The 24,283-nt window shown below is 50.7% G+C and overlaps 1 protein-coding gene across 26 annotated transcripts in view; it reads left to right on the top strand.

The window, feature by feature from the left end:
* Celf4 (CUGBP Elav-like family member 4) overlaps positions 1-24,283 on the top strand; it is a 285,725-nt gene that overhangs the window by 55,953 nt on the left and 205,489 nt on the right. For all 26 annotated transcript variants that reach the window (XM_059246328.1, XM_059246315.1, XM_059246304.1 and 23 more), the window contains exon 2: positions 20,967-21,049. In XM_059246328.1, coding sequence (XP_059102311.1) covers positions 20,967-21,049 — 83 coding nt within the window. The remainder of the gene's footprint in view (positions 1-20,966; positions 21,050-24,283) is intronic.

Raw genomic sequence — 24,283 nt, 5'->3', positions numbered from 1 at the left:
AGACCAGCCTCACCTGGTTATTCCACCTCAGAATCACAGCCCCAGACTTTAGTCAGATCAGGGAGTAAAGGATGGGTTGCCTGCAAAAACTGGAAAAGAGGAGACAGGTCCCCAGAGATGCAGAAAACACAGACTCTCGGGGTAAAGGTGAATGCCAAACAAGGGCCAGGGCAGGGACATGGACAGGGTAGAGCAGAAGAGTCCACTTTTGAGACAGCTGCATTATAGAATGAGTAGGAAGGGATGTAAAGTTCCCAGGCTTCTGATTCCCTCAGAGTGGCTGGACCCAACAGGCTGGTATGTGTGGACAACACCAAGTGCCCTAAACCCCATATGCAGCCAGCAACATGCTGGAGAACAAGCTAAGCCACAGTGGCTTCAGAGCCATGTGGGAGCCCTGTTGATTTCCAATACAATAAGCCAAAAGGTGGGTGGATCATCAGTTCTAACCCCAGGTAGACTCTGGAATAGATGTCTTGTCCCCAAGGGGACACTATTTAAAGTAATCCTTTAACACTGAGATTTGAGTATGGTGGATGGTGGAGATTCATTTCACACAAGAGGCCAACACCCCCCCCCCAGAAGTGTATGCTGATTTTAGAGAAAATGTAAAGTCACAGAAGGTTTGAAAATAAGGGCATGACAGCTCAGAACTTGGCCTCAGGACAGTTACAGTGATGGCCTGAGACTGAGATGCTAGAAGCCAAGGGACAAATTCAGAGTTAATTGTAATAAGCCAGACAAGACAATCAAGAAAATAGCAGACAGATTTTTTTTTGTCCCCAAAAAACAACCTTGTAAACCTGTTGTACCAACACAAATGTTCCATGCATAAAGGGAGGGCACAGAGAGGGGAAAAGTGCAGCCAAGGTGGGCAGACCACAGATACCTTCTCACTACCCTGTGCCCAGCCCTCATTCATATGAGAGTCGGGATCTCAGCCAGGGCAGAGTGGACTGTGGTGATTACCAGGATCCAGGGTGGATGCCTGAAGAGGTCCGACCTGTTGTATAGCAGGATAAGGAAAGCAAGAAGAAACAGAGGATAAGGAGCCAGCCTTGGGCCACCTTCCTAGTAGTAACCACAAGCCTGGGCCAGCTATTCATTTTGTCTTTCTAGTCTTACTACCTCCACACTGGAGACAGGGGCCTCTGCACCTTCTCGCTAGGTAGGAAAAGAAGAGCAAGTGTGGTAGAGGATGAGAGGGAGTTCAGGAAATAAAAAGACTAGAAGGAGGAAGCAAACTTCCCAAAGTCAGAAGATCCATAAAGTGTGTGAGTCTGAGGATGACTCCCCTTTTCCCAGGAAGAACTGCAGCACCGTCTAATGGTACCCAAACCACGGGACTGATGCTCAGTGGGCGTCTGTTGGGGCTGGCAGTCTGGGTGGTGATGGCAGGCAGGCAAGAAAGGGAAGAGGAACCTTCCGGGCCCGTGAGGGTGGGAGGCCCACCAGCTGCCTCCAGCTCAAGTTCAGGGATGAAACCAGTTCCCAGGAGACCATACAAGTCTGCTCCAGGTGACCAGACTTCCCTCTCCATCTGCCTTCTTGGATGGTGCAATGTGAAGTGTAGAATGCCAAATGTGTTTAAGGATGTCACCTCAGTGCCCATGAGGAGCATCTGTCCTGGCTGTAGCATGAACAGCCTTTCATGCCGAGGCAGAGACCAAGAAGGCATCCTGGAGGACCTTCTAGGCAGCCACCCCATCTCTGGCCTTGGCCGGCAGGGACCTGATGAGCCTGTCCACCTCTCCCCACACAGAGAGATTTTTGTTGTTGTTGTTCAGCTGTGTTCTCCCCAAACAAGCCTACACAATTAGTTTCTTCTTGTTTCCTGAATTATTTTTTTGCCACTGTTAATTATTTCACACTCCATATACAAGAGTTATTGGGGTGGGAAATGGGAAGCAAGGGATCACTTTGAGGGAGCATCACGGCCTTCAAGACGTGAACGCAGCTTTGATTTGTTTCTCTGTTCTGCCGTCTGCCTGAAAGAAGGGTAGAGAAAGCCCAAAGAACATGGGCGTGGTGCCTGGGTGGAGATGGGAGGTGAGAAACAAACATGGCCTAAGGTCCATGTAAATGAGCCTGCTCACTGATCCACAGCTCCACAAGGGGAATCTGTTCGTGGGAACTACTCACCACTCTCCTGTCCCACAGAAAACACTCACCTTGTTGAAGCTCACAGGGTTGGGAAGGGGTGCAATCCAGGAGATACCCTTGCTCCATGGCACAGCGAATGGGACACACGCATGTCTTGTCATCGTACTGGGAGTAGACCTGTGACAGTCGTGCCACAAATATCCATGTTCAATTTGGAAAGTAGGGCTCAGAGAGAGGTTAAAGGACTTTGCCTGATAACACATATCCAGAAATTGAAACAGCCTAGGATGGAAGCCAGGTCTGTCCAATACTAAATTCCCACTTATCTCACAGTACTGCCTCCTGCCAGCCAGTGGAGCACAGATGTCCCTTGAGAAAGATGCTTCAAGGAGGAAGACTCTTACCTTAGGCAGGAAAAGCTTGGTCCCTACAGTCACTGCCCTGAAGTCTTGGCCCCCAGATCCCTCTGTATATGAACTCTAGTCAGGACAGATGTACCCGCTGCCAGGCTTCCCTCTAGGGAGTCCCTATGGTTAATGTGATCCTTTCAGATTAACTCTACTGAAGGAAACTTAGAGCCTTCTTAAAGAAAACTCCTCAGGAATTTAAGAAGCAGACACTGTCAAGATTCACTTCAGGAAGTATGTGCGGAGCTCGGACAACTTCCAGGTACCGAGGGTTGGCCAGGTCTCTCTTGGTTACAGAGCTCAGCCAAGCAAAGCCATTCAGACGTCAGATAGTTTGTTGGCTAATCTTACTGGGGCCGTGATAAAATTCCCATCAAAAGTAACCTAAGGAAGGAAGGGTTTGTTTGGGCTCATTGTTTGAGGGCGTTGCCCACCATGGGGGTGACAGTATGTCAGCCTTAGCTGCGGTCACCCTGCATCTGCAAATAAGGAAGCAAAGAAGCCAGGTTCGCTCTCTCCTCAACTTCTGATTTTCCCATTTTCGTTCAGTCCAGAGCCCCAACCCCTAGGGTAGTAGTGCTCACTTTCCTCCTTGGTAAAAACTCTGGAAACACCCTCATGGACTCACCCAAAGGTGTGTTTCCTAAGCGGTTCTAAATGAAGCTGAGCCAACAATGAAGACCGACCATCGAAGTGAGTGATGGATCTGACGGTAGCTCTAAGGGGATTTCATCCCATGGGGACAGCTTGCCTCTTGGCTGGTGCCACGTCCCCCAGTCCCCGAAGTGTCCCGTCCTGAGTGAGAAGAAGCCTGGCACATCAGCCAGATGCTGGGAACTGGCTCTGCAGATGCCAGTTGGTACCCATGACTCTACCCTGGCAGCACCCTGCTTCCCACCCTCCGTACGATTTTCACAGATACACAAAGTGAGGACATAACTTCTGAACAAAATGAGAACGTTGTCCATATTGCTCAGCCATGTCCCAAGCACAAATCTAGTGTTTCAGTCTACGACAGTGACCAGGGCTATCTATACCACAAGAAGTCAACTCCGGTCTATCGTGTGTCTCCAGAATGGGTGCTGTCCAGTAGCTGCACATGTCCCCAACCTGCCCTCAGCACCCGAGAAGGAACGAGCTCTCAGGCCCCATAAACCAAAGTGAGTGTGGCCCTGATCACAACTTAGTGGGGACAAAGCCAAGCACTGTGTGACCCATTTTTAACTAATGCCCAAACCAGCTCCACAAAAGGGCCACTGAAGTCAGCTGATCCAGCGGCACTCCCCACCCTGTAAACAAGGTCACAGGTGCCTACAAGAGGGAAGGAGCTTGTCCTTGGGTATATATTTCCGGGATCTCTAACCCAGGCTTCTTTTCATAGAGAGTTCTCCCAGGACTCCTGGCCTCCCTTTGTCCCAGGAAGGACTCTCTAGAGGCTGTTCTGCTGGGCCTTTGGGGAGTTTCTCAGCCTAACTGCTTCTTGCTAGAGAGGAAATCTAAGTTCAACCCTTAACCCATGCACCCTAGATGAGAAGAGTTCGTGTTCACACGAATCAGGGGACTTGCAGGGCACCACCCAACAAGCAAGGAGACTGCACTGCTTCCCCCTATCTGCAACACGAACTCACATCAGTGAGGCCAAGACAGGAGCTACTCTGCCCGTTTGGTGGCTGGAGAAACTGAGAGTCAGAAAAAGAAAGGCACTCAGCAAGCCTCACCAGTGAAGATGGCGGCGCTAGACACCTTACAGTGTCTGCAGCCTCCATGACAGACAGAAAGGATTCTGGGAGAGGTGAGCTAAGGCCCTGGTGGGGAATCCTTGAATACACAGCTGGGCGTAGTGTGGCAGAGGCTCTGCCGAGGGAGGGAGAAATTCTCTGCTGACTGGATGATGACCCAGCACAGTCTCCAAGGCCAGTCAGGTTTGTTGGCTGGTGAGCCAGCAATGGCAACTGGCCCCTAGTCATAAGAGCTCACTGCAGCTGCCCTGAGCCTTCTGGGGGAAATGAAACCTTCTTGTCTGATCTTCGGCTGTAAGTGCCCTTGCATCCGAGGTTGAAAGTAGAGGCCTGGGCTGACCTTTAAGACAGATGGTGGCAGGTGAAAAAAGGGACTGACCTCCAGCCACCTCACAACCACCGAGCTTTGGACATGGACTCATCCAATCAAAGCCCGGCCCTACTTACAAGTGGTCAGGCATGTTCCTTGTAACCTCTCAGAACCTCAGGTCCATCCTCTGCAAACTAGGAGAAATGGCAACAACTCACAAGTGCGTAGTGACATACCAACCCCACCCGCCAGGCTGAAGCTACTCCCTCTAGCTCCCCACTTCTTGGGACAGCTAGTGCACGTATTCTATTTGGAAACAAAGAGGGCAGAGTCAACTCTGTGGTTAGGTGTACAGTGCAGCCCTCCTGGGGTCAGAATGGATAGTTCAGGGACTGCTTGCTGCCCTGTGGAGGCTGCTGATACCCCTTCTCTAGCTAATTAGCATGATCACTCCAGACATAGAGAGGTGGAGACCATCCTTTGGCCAGACAGAGGGAGCAAGGGATGGACCAGACCTGCAGAGCTATGACAAAGGCTAGAAAGGGGAAGGAGAGAAGAAAGCTCAGACTGAACAAGGGGCTGCCTCAGTTTCCAGCAGAACAGAGAAGGGTCCGGCCAAGCTCAAGCAACCAGGAACAGGAAATGGCCTTGTGGGTGCCTGCGCCCCCATCCTGAGCTACCACACTGTCTTATAATCCACTCTGTACCACCTTCCTGGGGAGAGATGATTGCATCCTTTCTGAAAAATAAAGAACAGGAGGGAGAAGGCAAGCCCTCCCTTCTCTCCCTCCCTCTCTCCTTCCCTCCCACTCTCCCAGCACCTCCTCCCTCCCCACCTCCCGCCAGCTCTTGCTCTCCGTTGCTAAGTAGATGGTAGGTTTATTTGCGGCTGTCGGTTCCCAGTAGAAAAATTTCGTCTTGGAGAGCCGCCTGGATGGAAATGGCTTCAGCACCGATTTCATGGAGAAGGTCTGTGCGGTAATTAGTGTTCACGAGGGAGGAATTGGACTGGCAGGCTCCCAAGAAAACTACTCCCCAAAAGTTAGCTGGAGTCCAGAGGGCTACATCAAATGCAGTTCCAGAGTGTGCCTCTCCATCTATATATAGACCTGCAGACAAAAAATGGGCGGCTTGGTGGCTGAAGGTTCATGGGGGGACTGGCCATGGGAGGCGGAGGCAGCCTGAACTGCAGAGACCACTGCACGAAATGAGAGCTGCCCTCCTCTGCAGCTTCTTGTTCAGTCCCTGGTGCCTCTTCCCTTCTTACTGTACCTTGCTCCTTGCTTGGTAAGAGAGGAAAGGACAAGAAGATGGGGGATTGGAAGGGGAGCAGAGAGGAAGGGTGGGCTAGCCCCATACTGATCAGCACAGGACTGAATTCCTAAAGTCACGCTCTATACTTACCTGCTGACATTGTACTCCTAAGTATCCAGCCATTCCTCCTCCCTCTGTCCGTTCAACATTCAGGTGCCTCCAGAGAAGACTCCCCTGACAACCTCCCCTGCCCTTTCTTCCCCTGGGCACCAGTCACTGATGCTTGCTCACCCACCATGGGCCATGGCCTTCTTCAACATTCCTTCTATCCACAGCCACTCCCTAAGATACATGTCTCCAGCCTTCTTCCTCTCTTTCCTTCCCCAGGCCAGAGCTGGGCAAACAGTAGCCCCTGAGTCCTTCTTAAAAGAACTGAGAAGAGCTGGCTTCAGGGAGTGGATGCTCTATCTAGTCACATGTGGTCACCAGAAGAAGTTGAATTGAAATCCCAGGCTTTGATTTTTTTTTTCTTCCTGCCTTCAGTTGCTGGAATGTCCACAAAACAATCTGATTCTCAGGTAGAAATTTACACACTAACAGGTCAGGGTCGCAAACATCAGGGCCTTGATAGAGGACCGCTCACCCCAGTTTCTGCCTTCAGCCTTGACTCTGTTGACAACTAGATGCTACACAGGCCATCTTCACCACTAACCCCCACCTTTATGTACTGCAGTCCTGAACCCTCTCCCCTCCTCTGGCTTCGCCTGTGTATCAGACACCACTGAGATCAGTCCCAAACCTCAAGGGTGTGTGAAACTGGAGGTGGAATCCATGTGGTCAGCCTTGGCCACGGTACACAGCTACCCATTAGCAGAAAGTCCAAGGAGGAGCAGCCAGCAGACATGACTCTTCTCCACCCCACCCTTGCTGGGCTCAGCCATCCAGCTGGCTTTCCTGGCCAGAGGGTTCGATCGCTCAGCCAAGACAAAGTAACGTGTATTAGAGAGCCAAGAGAAAAGATAGATTCAAGGAGAAAATGACAGGATAGCTGAGAGAATCAGACCCATTGGATAGCAAAAACATAAGGCCTAGGGGTGGTTTTGAATGGCACAACTCACTGATTCAAGGTACTGCACAACCTTTTCTCATCCCTAATCCTTCCCATCCTCTCAATCATCTTGAGAATAGAGCCCTACACACCTCTATGAATACATGTGCATTCTCAGACCTGTCACTCCACCCACTGCCCACTAACCACCCAGAAAGGGCAGAAGGCCTGGCTGGATACAACCATATGTCCACACATGCTTTTATTCCCCTGTTGTCTTCCGTTTGGTGGCCAGCCATGGAAATATTCTCCCATCTGTTGATGCGCAGTCTTCTGCCTACACAGTTGGAGACCTCTCATGCTAATGATGTGAACTTGCTGCTCCTGCTCAGGCTTCTGGTTGCCCTGGGCTCTCCAGCCTCTTGGTACTCTCCACTCATCTCCAAGGACAGCAGTGGATCTGATCCCTAGTTATCTCACTGTCTTGGAGTGGTTGCTTAGCTTTGACCTACACACACATCCTTTCCCTCATCTGTAAGATGAGGCATCTATGAGAGGTGCCTACTTTCTGTTCCTTCCTCACCCCCACTCATTCATTCACTGATTCTAGAGACCTGGACTCCTAAGCAGGAATTTATCAAACTCATTTCACAGAAAAGGAAACAAAGGTATGAAAAGTTTCATTGACTTGTTCAGGGCTGCAATTCACCCATCAAGAGCTTGCTCAAGGCCTCCATGCAACACTCTCTTGTAGACCATTGTCTACCCCTCACCCTATGCTTCTGCCTCATGCCAAGCCCTGTAGCAGAGGCAGGACAGATAAGTGCCCATGGAGCTGGTTCCCATCATGGAGTTCACAGAGGCCTCTTGAGAACTCAACAGGTATGTGGATGCGGTGCCCAAACTTCACCACATTTCTTCCCAGTGGGCATCTGTTCCTCCTGCTCTCCCATAGACACCCCCTGGAGCTCCCTACCCTACCTATGTGTCCCTTACCAAAGTGGCTGAACCCTGTGCCACTCCTGAGCTGGAGATGCAGCTCCTCTAAGCATTGTCTAAAACACTCCCATTTTTCCTATCTCCTTCCCTCCCAACCCACCTTCCCAGGTCTTGAAAATTCCTCTCACAAAAGAAACAATTGACACCACAGTGCTTCTTTGGGGAAGCATGAAGCTCTAGCTCTTTGTCACTCTGGTCCCTGCCAGCTCATTACAGCCGCCTGTCATTAGCATATTAGATACATGAGGTAAACAAAACACACTTGCATCTGAGATTCTCAGTGCAAATCAAGATCACCCTGAGCTGCATACAAGCCGGCTGTGCAGAAAGACAAGCAGGGCGCCTGCTCTGGGGAGCATAGATGGGAATAGGGATCAATCCAGTGACATGTGCAGGTCAGATGCAGGGAAGCAGAGAGTCTAAAGTCTAAAGTCATTTTTCACACCATGGGGAATGGCGAGCATCATATCGTGGCCATCACTACTGACAAGAACAGTGATATCAATACCCTCTCCAATTCATTACATCTTAGGGACTCCGCTCACCAGGAACCGTAGCAGCTAAGTATTCACTGTTGCCTGTCCACACGCAGATTCCATAAACTACTCAGAAGCTCCTCTAACAAGCTACTGTCAGAACCCCGCCTACTATACAAGGCTTGCAGCCCTTTCCACGACTCCAGATGCCCTGAGGATAGAAATATTTAGGCAATGGGGCTTGGGTGGGTTTTCCCAGAGTCCTCAGCTGTCTGTTCACCGGAACATTGAGGTCTATGCTAAGTCTGGGATTAGGGGAAAAAATGTCTAGTGTAGTCAGGAGAGCAATAAGCAGTGTACAATAGAGAATATGGGATTCAAGTTGTGAGACAAAAAAAGAAGGGAAAGAGGGAAAAGAATAGAAAAGAAATAAGAATGAGGAAGAGAGGGAAGGAGAGGAGATGAGGGAAGGGAGGGGAAGGAGAAGAGGAGAAGAGGGGGAATGCAAAGCTAGAAAGCCAACGGTATCTGGAGGAAGCATCACGGGACTGATGTTCTTTCAGGCTCCAGCCCTCCTACATCACTGCAGGGGATCCGAACTCAGTCCACCTGTTTTGTCTTTGTACCTGCACTTGTCCTAACACAAGCTTCCTCCAAGGCCACCATAGACCAGGAACAAAAAACCTTGCAAGGGGTTTGGGCCTAGGCAGAGTTAAGCAACTACGTGAGCAAGGTTGCAGGAGCCAGGCAGCATTCAGGATGCACTGGCGGCCATGGGCCTAGCCACAAGACCTTTAATCTTTTGCTGCCTATGTTTCCTGCCCAGTAAAATGGGATGAGAACCTTATTAGTTTATAGAGTTATATTGAATGTGTCAGTCCATGTAAAGCACTTAACACAAAAACCAACACAAAATCAAACATCAGGGAGTGTTCACTGCTGTCCTCTGCCACCTCAGGGCCCTGACAAAGCCTTGACTCACAGGATATGTTTGTCACACACTCATCCGCTGACTTGCTCGTGTTTATCTAGGGACTCCTGTAAAGCAGTGGGTATATTTTCCACCATCTGAAAAATTGTGTATGGCCAATACATGGTTGTGAGATGAATGGAGCATTGTGTCACTCCATGCAGAAATGTCAGCCCTCCTCCTAGTCACGTGGCTTATCGGGTCTTTGATACAGTCAACTGATTTGTTGGCTCAGTTTTCTTTTTCCCTCTCTTGGCTACGTGGGCATTCGATGGAGAGAAGAAATAGAACTGAGCGCTGGACTCTGTTCATCCTCCCCACTTGTTAGAACCTCCCCCTCCCACTCCCTACCCCCTGCACCCTCGTGGGTCAGCAATTTGAGGGTAAACTGGAGACGCTCTACCCCAAGCCCAGAGCTCACACTCCTCTAAATATGTGGCTGGTCCCTCAAATAGGCTCTGAGGCCACAGGGAGTGACTCTGTGGCCCAGCACTCTTGTCATATCCTCAGACCCCTCCCTTGTTGCAGCCCTTGGGTTAAATATTACTAAATATGCCTGTGGCTGCGCTTGTCTGATTGACACTGGGTGAAAATCAAAATCAAGCCAAGAGAGCAGCTTAAACAGCTGAGAGTAAGGGAGAGAGGCACCTCTGTGGAGAGGTGGACTGTGCCTGCCAGGAGGTTGTGCTTTTTCTTGTTGTTGTGCATATTCCTCTCTCTCTCTCTCTCTCTCTCTCTCTCTCTCTCTCTCTCTCTCTCACACACACACACACACACACACACACACACACACACACACGAGGGGGAGGGTTTGCACAGACACATACAGACACACAGACACACGTGGAGGGCACACAAACACACAGACAGGCATAGACACACAGACACACATACAAGCACACACACACACACACACACACACACACACACACAGAGTAAGAGAGAAAGAGGTACATAGACACACACAGGCATAGACACCCACACAGAGGAGAGAGAAAGGCACACAGACACATAGACAGGCATAAACACAGACACACATATACATGTGCATACACAGAGAGGAAGAGAGAGGCACACAGACACATGCACACACACACACACACACACACACACACACACACACACATATCACATACACACCTTGTTTTGCTCTTGTGGCTCACACCCTGTTAGGAAGAAGCTAAAGATTGTTGAGACTGCAGTTCTAGGGTCTTTTAGGTCCAGCTCCACTGCAACCGGAGGGTAGTGGACATGACCTCCCCTTCTGATTCTGACCAGCTCAGTCCAATTGCCCAGAGGAGACTCTAGTACTGGAGCCTGAGTGAAGAGCCCAGCCCATCAGCCGTGGTCTTACTGGAGAGATGTGATTTCCACAGATGACAACAGCAAGACACCATTTGAACACACATGTTTTTGAGTATTTGAACATGGAAGGAGGTGCTCATTCAAAGGCGAATCAGTAGAAGCTAGGAAACTGAAGAGGGCTGCATGGAAGAGCTGTAAGTTTAGCTGGGCTCTTTGGATGGGAGGATCTGGTTAGGATCCAGGAACAAGAGCTGGGGAGATTGCTCAGTGATAGGTGCACGTGCTGTTCTTCAAGAGTACCTAGGTTCAAGTATCAGCATCCATTTGGCAGTTCACATCCATTTGTAACTCTAGTCCCAGGAAATCCAGCATCCTTTTCTGACCTCCACAGGTACCAGGCATATATGCAGGCAAAACACTCACAGACATAAAAATAAAGTATTTTTAAATGATTCAGGAACAGGGAAGGCATTCTGGAGGAAGGGTGTGACAGTCAAGTCCCAAGAGTGACATGGACACATGTTGTTGGAGAGATGACCTTAGCAGTGTGACAGAGGAAGAGTCTCTGTCCCTCAAGGGACTCATAACTCTACTGCCTGTTGCTGTGACCTGTTCTCTTTAGTTTCCATCTTCTCCTTAACACACATGGCACCTTGAGGGACAAGATCAGTCTCTGTGGTGCATTCGGAGAGTTTCAGGCTTGCTGACATGGTGACAGCTTTGGGAGCAGCTAAATACTTCCAAGCTTCCTCTGTGTAGGGAAGGGTATTCTGGAAAATTACCCCCAACTCTACTTCTAGTAACCACCATATAAGTCTCCATTGAGAAGATCCCTGCGCAAAATAGTAGATATCTACCAAGTTGCCTCTGCCCCCAAAAATGCCCTGGGCCACCAGCGGCTCAGATGAGGCACCACATGTTTCCCATTCACTAAGGTCAGCATGTCAGACAGGAACTAGGCTGTGTGTGAAGCTAACAAATTCAACACAGACAAAAGAAGAAAGAGTAGATACCCAAGATGGGTAGGGATATCAGAAGTTGTTTCTTTCCCCAAGCCAGTTAAGATGAACCTCAATTTGGTCAGAGATTTCCTAAAGTCTGGTGATGGCTAGGAGACCTCTAAGAGCCAGTGATCCATCCCTACAGGATGGAGTCTGGCTTCTTACACTGGTCTTAGAAAATTCAAATTGAGATCTAAACTGCCCTCCACATTAATTAGAAAGAAACAGGTTTGATTTCTAGGTTCTAGCAGAGAACTTCTCCTGGCATTGGTGTGAGCAGATGTTCTGAAGGCATTTAGAGTCCAACCTTGATGTGCTGTGGAAGAACTCTGGCATGGTGGCCACTGGTGCTTAAGAGGACCCAGGGGTAAGTTAGGCCAGGCACCACCTCAGCTGACTATCTATGTCCCTGAAGGAAGAGATTAGGTCATCCCTGAGCACCTTACCTCAAGTGAAGGACATGGGTTGAAGGCAGGAAGGGAGAATATTTTTATTCAGTAATCCAAGCATCATTCTGAGTACCTACCACACTCATATTGTTCCTTAGACACTATCCAAGACCCATGGGGTGGATGATAGGAACTGAGCCCCAAATCAGCCAGTGAGAGATGGTGGGTGCCTGTCCTGCCATAGTCACGGCGGGTGCCCCTCCCAGACTACTTCTGAGATGTCAAAGGCTGATGACAGCCCGCATCTTCTCTAAGATTCCAGAGTGATCAAATTGTGGATGTGACGGAGCTTTGGTATATAATAGCCCGAGAATCAGTTCATGATGGCTCATGACAGGGATACCCTTGTGCTTTTCTGGGGACTCTGAGGAGCTGCCAGCCTAGAGCAAGGCCACAGCGCCAGCCTTGTGGTTATAGGAACAGAGGCCACAGTGTGGTCAGATGACCAGACAAGTTTTTCTGCAGGCCTTCATGGAAAGGCTAGGCTACTTACTCCTGGCCTACTCCTCTGTCTCCTGGGTCATCAACCCTGGCCAGGAACTGGGGAGCTCTTCGCCAGGAGAGAAGTGAGGCCATTAACATGTCATGTACATTTTTTGTCCTTTTTCACAGTGCTGTAAAACACCAGACATGTAATTCTCTGGTGTTTAGGGTGTAAACAAGGGCAACTGGCAGAGAGTCGCTTGGCAAAGGACCGACAGGCTGGTCCTTCAAACCTCTGAGGTCTGTGGCTCCTCATTCAGAGCCACTGTGGTCTCTCAGTGCCTTCTGTCCCACAAGAAGAGAAAGACGAGGTGGGTCCTGTTCCCCTGAGAGTCTCAGTGTAGGTCAATAAATCTGAGCCACCCCAGCACTAGGCCATCTTCATCTTGAGGAGGGGCTAAGGGAAGGAGGAAATAAATTTAGAGCTCCAAGGAAGCCTATTTTCCTTCTACAATGTGCAATTGAGTTGAATCTTGCAGAAACTCAGCCACAATCTTACATGGACCTTACTCTACTGGTTTAGAAAGGACACCCCAGGAAAGTGGGGCTGAGCCTGCATGAAGTGACAGCTTATTATCTGATCCACACCTCAAGGCTGCCTCCTCTGAGGAAAATGGATTGCTCCACCCCTGACTCACTCTCTCAGACTTCATGCTTCACCCCTCAAACCCTTTCTGTCCTTCATCCAGTCATTGCCCAAACTTACTCTCTGGTCAGCTCCCCAAAGACTGGAGTTTAGGGATATCTTCTGCAATGTAATTCACCTGGCCCTGGATGGAGATGCCCTCTCCCCCTATAAGTAGCACCTACAATAGAGTATCTCCATTGTGGGCAGACACATAAATATGAGGCAGACCAAGATTCACAGTTTAACTGCCAAATGAAGTCTGTAGTCCCCAGGGACCCTGAGAGATGTGAGGTTGGTGGAGTAAGGAAAGGTTTTTGGAGGAAGGAGCGTGGTTCACCTCTGGAAAGACACAAGGCTCCAGTGGAGGGAATCATGGAGCAGGTCGCAGGGGGAAGAACAATATTCCAAATCTACCAAGGCAGTGGGGATGCCAAGGAAGTCAGACGCCACCTGTGGCTGGGGAATGTCTGTCTTTTACTTGGAGAGGGAAGACTTACAGGAGCTATGGAAATGGAACATGAAAACAGAAAAAAGCATGGGAAGATGGTCCTGCTGGAAAGGTTTATGTTGCAGGAACTATCAGAAGGGGTCTTGAGAAGATGGTACAGCGCTTGGGTTGAAGGACAGGAGAGTGAGGTTTGGTGCTCAGTTTTCCTGTTCACTGCCCTGCCTGCTGGGCCGTTCTTGAGTAGCTCACTCTTAATTATACCATAAGCAGTGTTCAGTGTTCAAGGGTGAGGCCACATAGAAGTCTCCAGCATGTGATAAGCAGGTGGGTTGGACTAGAACCCAAGAAGTGGCTCTTGGAAGAGGAGCAAGCTTGGGATAGGCCCACGCACACGGGAATTATGTAAGCCCCAGAACAAGGGGAGAGACCAGAAAGATATGGCCTCAGAACAGCAGTAACTTTCTCTCTGGGGACACTTTCTGACTTGTCCTTCTTCCCTCTGTCCGCCTAAGACCCTGACATCACTTCTCAGCAAAAGGCTACATCTCCATGTTAAATCCCACAAGGAATCGTCAGGAGCATCCTGGGACCAGGATGGTGGCCTGAGAAGAGATTCACTGAGGATGGAGTTTCAGGCCCCATAGCCCACCCAGTAGATCCAGATTTGAGACAGATTCTCTGACAGCTCACCAGCCCAGTATGCTTTAACATGTTCTGATTTACATGAAAGACCTTTTATTAATGTGCTTGCAAAGCCAAGTGATAGGTATGCAGCCCCAAATGCTTTCCCTCTTCCTGATCCCTCTCCCCCTCTTTCCCTCCTCATCTTCCTCCCCTGAGTCTGACTGGCATGTTCTTCTGATCTCCCCCATCTCCCAGCTCTCTCCTACTTCCTCCAAGCCAGCTGATTCCAGGCCTGAAAGACCTGATGTTTTATTAAAGTCCAGATCTTCCTATTCTAAGGCCACCTTCCTCTGACTAATTCTGTAATTCAATTAGTAGGAAGCCGAGGCCTGGCTGCGGGGGGAGGAAGGGGAGCTGGTCACATCGGGAGCCTTTCCTTCCGTGATGATTACACCCCAGGCTTCAGGCCTGTTCGAGTTGGGCAGGAAATTGTTCTTCCTTCACTTCACAATGACAAGGGCCTTTTATCCCGGCTCACGGGGGCTTTGTAAATTACTGCCATCATCTCTCAGTACAATTAATTCTGCAGCCCTGTGTTTTTCTCCCACGTGGGAGAGGGCTCCTCCCACTTTCCTAGGCATCACCAATGCCCCTTGCCCCATGGTGGGGAGTAGGCTGCTCCGCTACAGAGAAAGGTAGACACCCTTGCCCACGCCTCTCCTGTTCATGACTCCACACCACCCATTCTGCCGTTCTCGTCCCAGCTGGATTCTCGTGACCAGGCCGTGTTGTTTCATCCCTTCCTGCCTTCCTTCCTCTCTTCCTGTACTTATGTCCCAAGGTTCCCAATCTCTCCTCAGGCTTCAGTCATAGGTCTCTTCCTCCTTGTCCGTGTGTGCTCTTGGTCTCTCAGCCCTGCACCCGATCCAAGTGATATAAAGGTGGTGTCTCCACTCTCGCAGGGTAGCGGTCTATTCAAAGACACAGACGTGAAACTGGCAAATGGAAGGGATGAGTAAATACAAACGGCAAGCTGGAAAAGGTTAGGTGGCTATATAAAGAAAAGTGAACCGGGGCCAGAGCATTTAGCACACAGCAGAGCTGGGAAGGCCAGGGGAGTGGCAGGTCAGAGTGGGCCAGCAGAGGTGGGCACGTAGGCATAAGGGCCCACCTCCAGCTGTGAGAAAGAGGAGGTGCCCAGACCATCAGCTGCTGACACAGCTCTGTATGCAGTTTCTCTCTAATCCTGTTATTTCTCAGTCTCTACTTTCACCCAGATGGTTTCTAAAGCTCCTTCCTTTTCCGACAGACTGGGGTTCTATTCTGCTCAATTCAATGCTCTAAGGGGAGATGAGAGAGTGTGTAGACTTTGGAAGGGGAGGAGGTCAACAATGAGCTGGTGGAAGGGGATAGAGGGTGGGTGCTCAAGGCAGTATCACAGCTCACCCAGAGAGTCTCTGGATCACTTGGGTAGTTTCTCACCACACACCTAGGAAGATCTCAAAAGACCAGAAAGTCTGGCAATGCTCTCAGAGCAACTAGCTACCCTATCATGGATCCCATTCCCCAAACACCAACTCCTCTCACTCAGGCTGTGAAGCAAATTCACACTTACGGCTTACCAGGCAGAGAACCTGCTTCAAAGATGAGAGCTGTACTGCCCAGTTCCAGCACAGAGGAGATGCTGAGGCAGCAGGGTGTCTGCCCCACCAACAGATGACTGTTCTCAGGGTGCATTTGAAAGACAGCTGATGGCCAGCTGTGTCCTCAACACAGGCTGTGGGTCCTGCATTCTGTCTTGCCTGCTCTTGTCTACTTCCTTTTTACTCCATTCTCCTATTTTTGTACAGATCATTTTTTTTTCCGTGCAAGTTAATTATGCAAGTGATAATGTGAATACAGAGTCTAAATGTGTCAAATCAAACAAAAAGGGCAAAATCACCTGGGGATACAGCCCCCATTAGGGCCTCATGCTCCCGTGTGCAGCTCCTTGTAACTTTACCTGTAAATGTAGAGAGTGCATACAGAAGGAGAGGAATATGCCTCCACTGTGTATCCATGGTGCCAGTTATCATACAATTTGTTTTTCCTATCTGACAATGCTCCTTCCATGGTTGGTACATTAAGGATCATTTCACCTTTTTGTTTATTTGTTTATTTATTTATTTATTTATTGGTTTTTCAAGACAGGGTTTCTCTGCGTAGCTCTGGCTGTCCTGGAACTCGCTCTGTAGACCAAGCTGGCCTCAAACTCACAGAGATCCACCTGCCTCTGTCTTCCAAGTGCTGGGATTAAAGGTGTGAGTCACCACAAGGCTCATTTCACCTTTTTAAGTACTGTAGAATATTTGGTTTTGAAAAAGAAGTATCCCTGCCTTGGGGACATTTCTTGGGTTTTCAGTTTTTTTCTACTCCTAACAGCCATAATGACTTATTGTTCCCTCCTCTCTGAGCATAAAGACCAGACCGCGTACTTGTAGGATGGGAACTTGGAGAGGATGGCTGTACCTGAAAGCCAGGAGAAATCTCCATGTCACTGGTTCCACCAATAGAAGGACTATTGGTAGAAATATTGAGGCCACTCCACGTAGTTAAAAGGGAGGTTTATTTTGTGGGGTAACTTACAAGTGAAGGGATAGGTTACAGGGTCTGGGAAAGGTGAAGCACAGTCCAGCGGTGTTCTCTGGAGAACTCTGCTCGGTCTACCTCCAGATTCCAGGATCCAGGAACCAAGAGAGCTGCCCGTCTGGATCTCGGGGTCCTGTCTGGGCTCTGCCTTGTAGGTGTGACAGTTACCAAAGCCTCAATGGGGGTGGTACTTCCAGGTCAAAGCTGGAACAGCTACCCACTACAAAGGACACTTCTTTCTCAGAGCTTTTCTAGCTCCTAAGTGGAAGCCCTGTGACAGGACCTCCCACAGTATCCTGTGCATAGCTACTCCATGACAGAATCTGCTTGCCACCCACACTGTACATTCATAGAGGGCCTCTGCAGGGATGGCTCTGAGGGATCCATTATACACCTTAAGACAGTGAGTGTGGCTGACTTAGTAGCTTCCAGGCTGAGACTGGCAAGCTCCATATTCCTTCAAACTATCCCAGCCTCACTGCTCAGAGCCTGAGGAGCCGCAATGAACTACGGGAGGTAATGGCTAGCTGTCCTGGTGGGAGCTATGAGTGCCTCTGCTCTGTTCCTAAATAAGAGAGTCTTGCCAGCATCTGAAGAGGCTTGGCCCCTGGGATCCCACCTTGGCCTCCATCTCAAACCCATGGCCATGTGCACACCCTGTGAGGGCAAGCTCTCCTCCTACAGCCCCCTCTCCACCAAAGCTGCCATCCCCTGGGGCCCGGCTCTCATCTCTGCCAAGGTGCACACTAGTCCTTCCTGGCACTCTGGATTTGGCATTATGAGCAGCTTATCCATATCTGCCTTCCTCAAAAAGCCTTGAGTGTGCAGACTAATCTCTCCTGCTGGAAAGTGAAGTGCAAACCCAGCTGCGGAGAGATAGTTGGAGAAGCACCAGGTGCCACGGTGTAAAGGTGGACCTTCCTCACAGCAGGGTAGGAGAGCAGGGGATGAAGGAGGGGGCTCTGCCCTTCCCTGCTTTCTACATCACAAGAGGGAACGAGTACCCAGAGCTGATTCCACAGATTCAGCTTTGGTTAACAACCACTGGTTAACAGGTCTCTCTACAAGCTTCTAAGAGGGATTACTGTCTCCAGGATAGATATAGAGGATAGATAAGGGACCCATGATTCAGAAAAAGGAAGCCCTGAGTGACCTGTGGCTGGTACGGGGTTCTTCTGAGCAGAGCTGTGTATAAACTCTTTCAAGGAATTCCAGAGGGCTGTGAGTGCACTGTCAGGCCTGACTCGGGAACCTACAGGAAGGAAAAAAGGCAGCCTGCAGTGACCTACCTCCTGACCCTCACAAGCAACCTCAAACCCATACCGCAAAGGCAGACCAGCATGTAGTATCATCCAAGCGGCCCAGAGCAGCTCCTGGCAGCTTCTGAAGACAATTTCTGTAACCCTTCCATGACGACTGCCAAGTTAGTCAAGGTGTTTGGGAATTCAGTGCTCTCAAGGAGTGAGGCATCTCTGCCCCTGTTCTGAGCCCAGAGAAGCGAGCAGAAGCAGAACCAGATGGAGTTCCTGGCCTCATCTGAGTGTTAGGAGATTGCCAATCAATGAGCAAATAGATAGTAAGGTCAGGGAGTAGTGGGTGACAAATGGGAAGGAAGTATGTCGAAGGATCAGGGAGATGTGTGTGCGGGAGGTTGGGATGGTGGTAAGCGAGGGGGTTGAGAGAAGCGATGGAGGAGGTCACATCTGGTGGATACCTGAAGGCAGTGAAGGAGGAAGGCAGGCCAGGCTTGTAGAAGGGGAAGGGTGAGGAAGCAGTCATTGTAGGTAAAGGCTCTAAGATAGACCATGTCTCAAAAGGATGAGAAAAAGTAAGGAAGCCGGGGAGTGAGCAAGGAGGAAAACTGGCAGGAGAGGTTCAGAGGTGGAAATGGCAGGGGGACATCACTTGGGTCTGGGACAGGGTTCCTAAAAGACATGGGTGCATGGTGGAGCTCAGAGCCCTCTCAGAAAAGAATGGAAGAAATTCCTAGAAGCTGGACAAAAGCAACAGATTTCCCCGTCTGGGATCCCTAGTTTATTTTTCTGGGCTGTGAGAACAATATGGTCACTTCCTCCTTGTCCTTCTCTTCCTTCCCCCTCTCCAAACCTGCCCCTGACCTTGTCCCAAGCTGGCTTGCCTGTGTGTGGCTGAGACACTGGCTGCCTCTCTGCAGCAGGCAGAAGACAAGGCCAACAAGGGGACGAGGGAACAGGAGGAAAGACACCCCTGGGAAGGACAGGCGGCAGCAGGAGGGACGACGTCACGGGGCCTCTGACCGCTATTCATTTCAATCGCCTGTGTCTCCATCAATAACCGTCTGCCAGTGACCAGGAGGGACGAGGAGGGAGGAGGGGTGATGTGGGCCTGGTCCAGAGGAGGGAGGATGGCATGAAGACTCCTTGGCAGGGGGAAGAGCCAGCACTGAAACTGGAGCTTCTATTTCCTTTTTCCACCTCTGTTTCCCTCCACACACGTTTCCCTTCCTGCCGTCTCTCCAGCCAGCAAAGATGGGGGAGCAGGATCTGTTTCTGCATCAGAAGGGGAGGATCAGAGGTTGCTAGGTACAAACTTGAGGGTGGGAGTAAGGCACTGGGGAGGATGTTGTGGGGACTCGGTGCATCAAGTGGCCACAACAAGTCTAATGACTAGAACTGAGGTATGTACCAGACAGCCTCTGCCAGCTGGAAGCCCTCGGGAGAAAAGAGCCTGAGTCTATCACAGAGCGGACATTCAAGAAGTAAATGGCCTTTGAAGGACCAGAAGGCATGTGGCGGGGAGTCAGTGAGGAAAGGATGTAGCCCATGGAGGGACTGGAGCAGTCAGGAGCTACTTCAACCAGACTCATGAAATGGCTGGGTTGGGAGCAGTGAACGTGGAGAGAGCAGACATAGCCCTGAGCTGACTGATCACAGAAAACGGGGTGGGGAGTACAGACGGGGAGCAGGGAGGCTAGAGAAGACCATGCAGGCAGGGGTCTACCCTGCAGGTCTTTTCTCTAGGGTAGGGTCATGGGTGGCTTTACAAACAAGAGTGTTTTAGCCTACAACAGGCCTTTGCAGTTTTACCATTGCTTCCAGCCCGTTTTGCAGGAGCGCCAAGCTGCATTCAGTCCCACCTGCAGACAGAGGAAGGGGCCCCTGAAGCCAGTCAGTAGAGGAAACTCTCAAAACCAATTCTGTCACCACGCATTCTGTTCCCGTGTCATGGTGCCTGCAGACGGGCATTGAACCCTCCCGTGAGCAGGTTGCACTGCACGGAACGCTCTGGAGTCCCTGACAAGCAGTGGAGTGGAGTTGTTACAATGGCTCAGAGGGAAAAGGAGACAGGACCTTGGAGAGCATGCTCGGCTCTTTTAACAAGAGAAGATGCAGGTGGGGCGGAGTGAGGCAGAGCTGTCCTCAGAGTTCAGAAGCAGAACAAGGGTAGGCCCCAGTGGGTTTGATAGCCCAAGAACCCTTCAGACAGGAAGGTGTGTGAAGACCCTCACCACAGATTTGACATCAGGAATCGGGGCAGAGAACACAAAGGACATATGACAGCCCTGTCCGTTTGATTAAGACAACTGACCAGAGGGTGGGCTCTCCCTTACAAATTCGGCCTTTATTTGGAAGGTCCCCGACTCTTGCACTGCTGAGGGGCGCCGAGCAAGGAAGGAGCCACTGGCGGTAACAGCTAAAGAAGCAGGGAGCTAAAGGGGAAAACTGCCCCTCCTGGGAGGTGCAGGGGCGAGAGTTGAAATTGATTAAAAACAACACTGACAAGGAGTGGGGAGAAGGCAGAAACGCCTGAAGCACCAGGGCGCAAGGACAGAGAGAGACCCGCGGGCAGAAAGGGGGGGCGTGGGGAGTGGGGAGGACTCGGCGGAGGAAGCAAAATAGGAAAAGCCACGGGAGGAAGGAGAGGCAGACAGACGGGAGACCGAGGGACAGGGAAGCACCGAAGAGAGCGCCCTGGAGAGAGAGAGAGAGAGAGGTGGGGAGAGCCGTGACGAGCAGGAGGGCGGGAGTGTGGGGCGGGCAGCAGGGCGCGGCGGCGGGCCGGGCCTGGCTGGGGGCGCCCCCACTGACCCTTGTCGCCGCTTGCTTCCCTCCCAGGCTGCGCTTTCCTCACCTACTGCGAGCGTGAGTCAGCGCTGAAGGCCCAGAGCGCGCTGCACGAGCAGAAGACCCTGCCCGGGGTAAGTGGCGCCGGCCACCGCGCAGCCGGCCGCGTGCCGACAGGGGGCGACTTCGGGAGGTCGGGCCGCGACTCGCGGGGCGGGGACAGCAGGGACCCCGCGGCCCGGGTTGTCTCCCGCTAAGCCCCTGGGCTCGAGCTTCAGGGAAAGCGACTGGGGGAGTGGGGGGTGGCGGGGGGTGGCGGAATCTGTGCAGGGACCTCGGGCACTGAGCTCGGACGAGCCCGCCGCGGCGGCTCCCGGCCGTCCAGGCCCGACGGGGGACGAACTTGGCCGTGGCCACGAGCCCAGACGGGGTTAGCGCGCGCACAGCCCGGGGCGGGGCGCTGAATGTCCCGGGCCCGGAGCCGCGCAGTGCTGGGCGATGCTCGGCTGGCTCCCGAGTGCACCCAGCTGGGCCCCGCTGGGGTCTGGCACCCGCGGCTCCCGAGCCCTGGGCCGCGGTGGGAGGGGCGCATCCCCGGCGCCGCGAGTGAGATCACCGCGGTTTATTTAAGGAGCCAGCCCTCGTCTTTGATAAACTATCGCGCCTTGGCCCTGGTTTATAGCTTCTGTGAGGGGGAGAAGGGAATTATTTATGGTCCCCCTAACTGGGTGTGATATCAGCCGTGGCTATTATCGAAGCTAGTTCATCACCATAAAATAAGAAGTGTCCCTCGGGTCAAGGGTCTGCGCGGTCTCTCCTGTGGGTTCAGAGAGATTGGGTTGGGGGGTTAGGAAATATACAGCCGCTGAGCATCTAAAGATAAATGGAAGGAGGTGTGTTTGTGGGCATAGTTTAAAGAATAAGCAAATATGCAATGTATCTGCGTATACAGTGGGCGCTGCTGGGAAGCACGTGTGTTCTCGATGTATGCATGCCTATGCTTAGACATGCGTGTTTACATTCTTACCAAGCAAACCGTATGTAAACACACGTTCCCATTTCTGCCCCACAGCAGGAAAGGTTAACCAGGTAGACGAGAGCAAATGGCACACCCCAGGGTGAAGCAGCTCCCCACCTCAACCCCCCCCCCAACCCCTTTGCTTCAGAGGTCTTTCATTAAGGTTTTGGATCGAGAATGCGGAATTACACAGGCCCTTCCTTCCATTATGACAGCCTTTGTATTGTATTTTGGTATTTGTGATTGCAAAGCACGGGGCTGAGTCATCTTAATAACATAGCCGAGGATGCAAATGTATGGAAATGCAGGCGCGCACAGATTTTGTGTGGAGCGGGGCTTTGGCAGGGTGGCCGTTCCCAGTTGGTTTTTTAGTGGCGCGACTACATGCACATATATTATAGTAATACTTTCTGGGTGCCCTCTGTAGGATGGTAAAAATGTGATCGACGTTGTGTGTGACGCATAAAGCCATATTGTAAGGTAGTCAAAGGTTTCTCAGAAAGGTCTGTGCTGATTAATAAAGTGTTTATGGCACTTTGTTTGGGGGGAGATTGTGAGAGATGTTTGAGAACCACCCAAATGGAATAGAAAATACCACATTGTTATGGGAGGCCCTCCATCAGCTTGAGAGAGATTGCTGGAGAGTTTCATAATGGCTAGAGGCCGGAATCAGACTGAGAAACGGAAAGGGGAAAGGTGGAAGGAGGGTTCGGATTTTTGAAAAAGGAAAAGCGACTGTGGATTGTTCCAGACCTAGCCTTAACTCGTGGTTGTTTATTTTACATACAATAGAATAGCTAAATGATGGAGTGTATTAGTTCTTTAATAATTTATAGAAATACTTTGATGTTGCAGTAATTACATTAAAGGTCACATATCAAAGGTAATTTGGTTGAGCAGCTGTGATGGTTTCTCAGAAGCAATCAATATCACTGTCCGTGGTGCTGATTTCACCAAGGGGCCTGCCAGATTAAAGAAGGCTTATTACCAGGCAGAAAGGCCCAGGGGAAATCAGGAGCACGTTGGAGCAAGGCGCCAGCCCCCCTTCCACCGATAATTAACACCATTCCCCATAATCTGCGCTAATCCCTCATACTGGGAGATCCAGTGGCATTTTTCTGAAATCACAAAGACAAGTTGGGCAAGAGGCAAAAAGAACCATGAATGTATGTTGGCAGAGATGGGGTGGAAGTAGATGCCTCTGGTAGGTCTCAGACACAGCCCAGAGTTCCCTCTGCTGCCCGGAACACAGACCTTTCTTCAAAGGCTTCCTGAGGAGACTCAGTCTCATAAGCCTGCTTGCACAATTCTCTGGGCAGGCGGAGCTCGCAGGGGGAGACACAGGGGGAAAGACAGAGTTGCAGCTACAGGTTCTGAGGGCACATTGTCCCCCCACAAATGCACATGCAGACAAATGGAAAACAAAATGACCGAGTAAAATTATGCTTTAAAGTGGAGTCATTTTGATCCCGAAAAGCAGAACTGCCGTTATTATTGTGAGCTGGTTCTCTCCTCGGAGATCAGAGGAAGTGTGCCGCCAGCAAATGCAGAGAGAGGTCCAAGCAAAACGCTCAACCAAATCATACGTGTTCCTGCCAGCTGAGGCTGTGCTTACAGATGCCTGTTCGGTTAGAAGTGGGGCACAGGAGAAACCTCTTCTTGTCTGGGGCAGCTGTAGTAGGGGTCCCAGTGGGCACCCTCTGTGTCTGACTAAAGGAGAATGAAATTGAAAGGGGAACCTGGAAAAGTGGTAACCTCTGCAATTTAGGCATTCTTTCCAGACTTCAAAATGCATTAAAATCAATCCCTTAAAAAATCACCCCTCTACTTTCTTGCTGAAGAGAGAAAGCTGGTGCAGGCAACACATCCTGCTTCCTAGCAACTTACAGAGCTGGCAACACCTTCCCACAAGAAAAATAATCCATTGTTGTACACAAAGACACATCAGTGCACGTGCACACACCACCACAGCTAACAACACCAACGCAGCAGCTGCAGCTGGACCCGAGGCACTCCTCACTCACCTTCATCCAGGAGGACAGGGGAACTAGCATTGCTCTTGGAATAAGTAGAATTTTAGGGAACAAGTCCCCAATGGCTGTTCTTCTGAATCAGAGGCCAATTTCCCTGGAAACCAGCCTAATTGAAGCTGCTTTGAGGGCTGATGGAGTCATCGCCTGGACCAGTGTCACAAATGGATTATTATTCTTGAATGTGGCATGGTTTCAGTAGAGTGAGATTACTAAACCATGAAGCCTCACCAGGGTCCTTGGGAATATGGCCTTCTGCCAGAAAGTCAGCATGATGCACTTCTCTCTCTCTCTCTCTCTCTCTCTCTCTCTCTCTCTCT

Source organism: Peromyscus eremicus, chromosome 19 (assembly GCF_949786415.1).
Source record: "Peromyscus eremicus chromosome 19, PerEre_H2_v1, whole genome shotgun sequence".
Taxonomy (NCBI): Eukaryota; Metazoa; Chordata; class Mammalia; order Rodentia; family Cricetidae; genus Peromyscus; species Peromyscus eremicus.
This window is presented reverse-complemented; position numbering and strand designations above follow the sequence as displayed.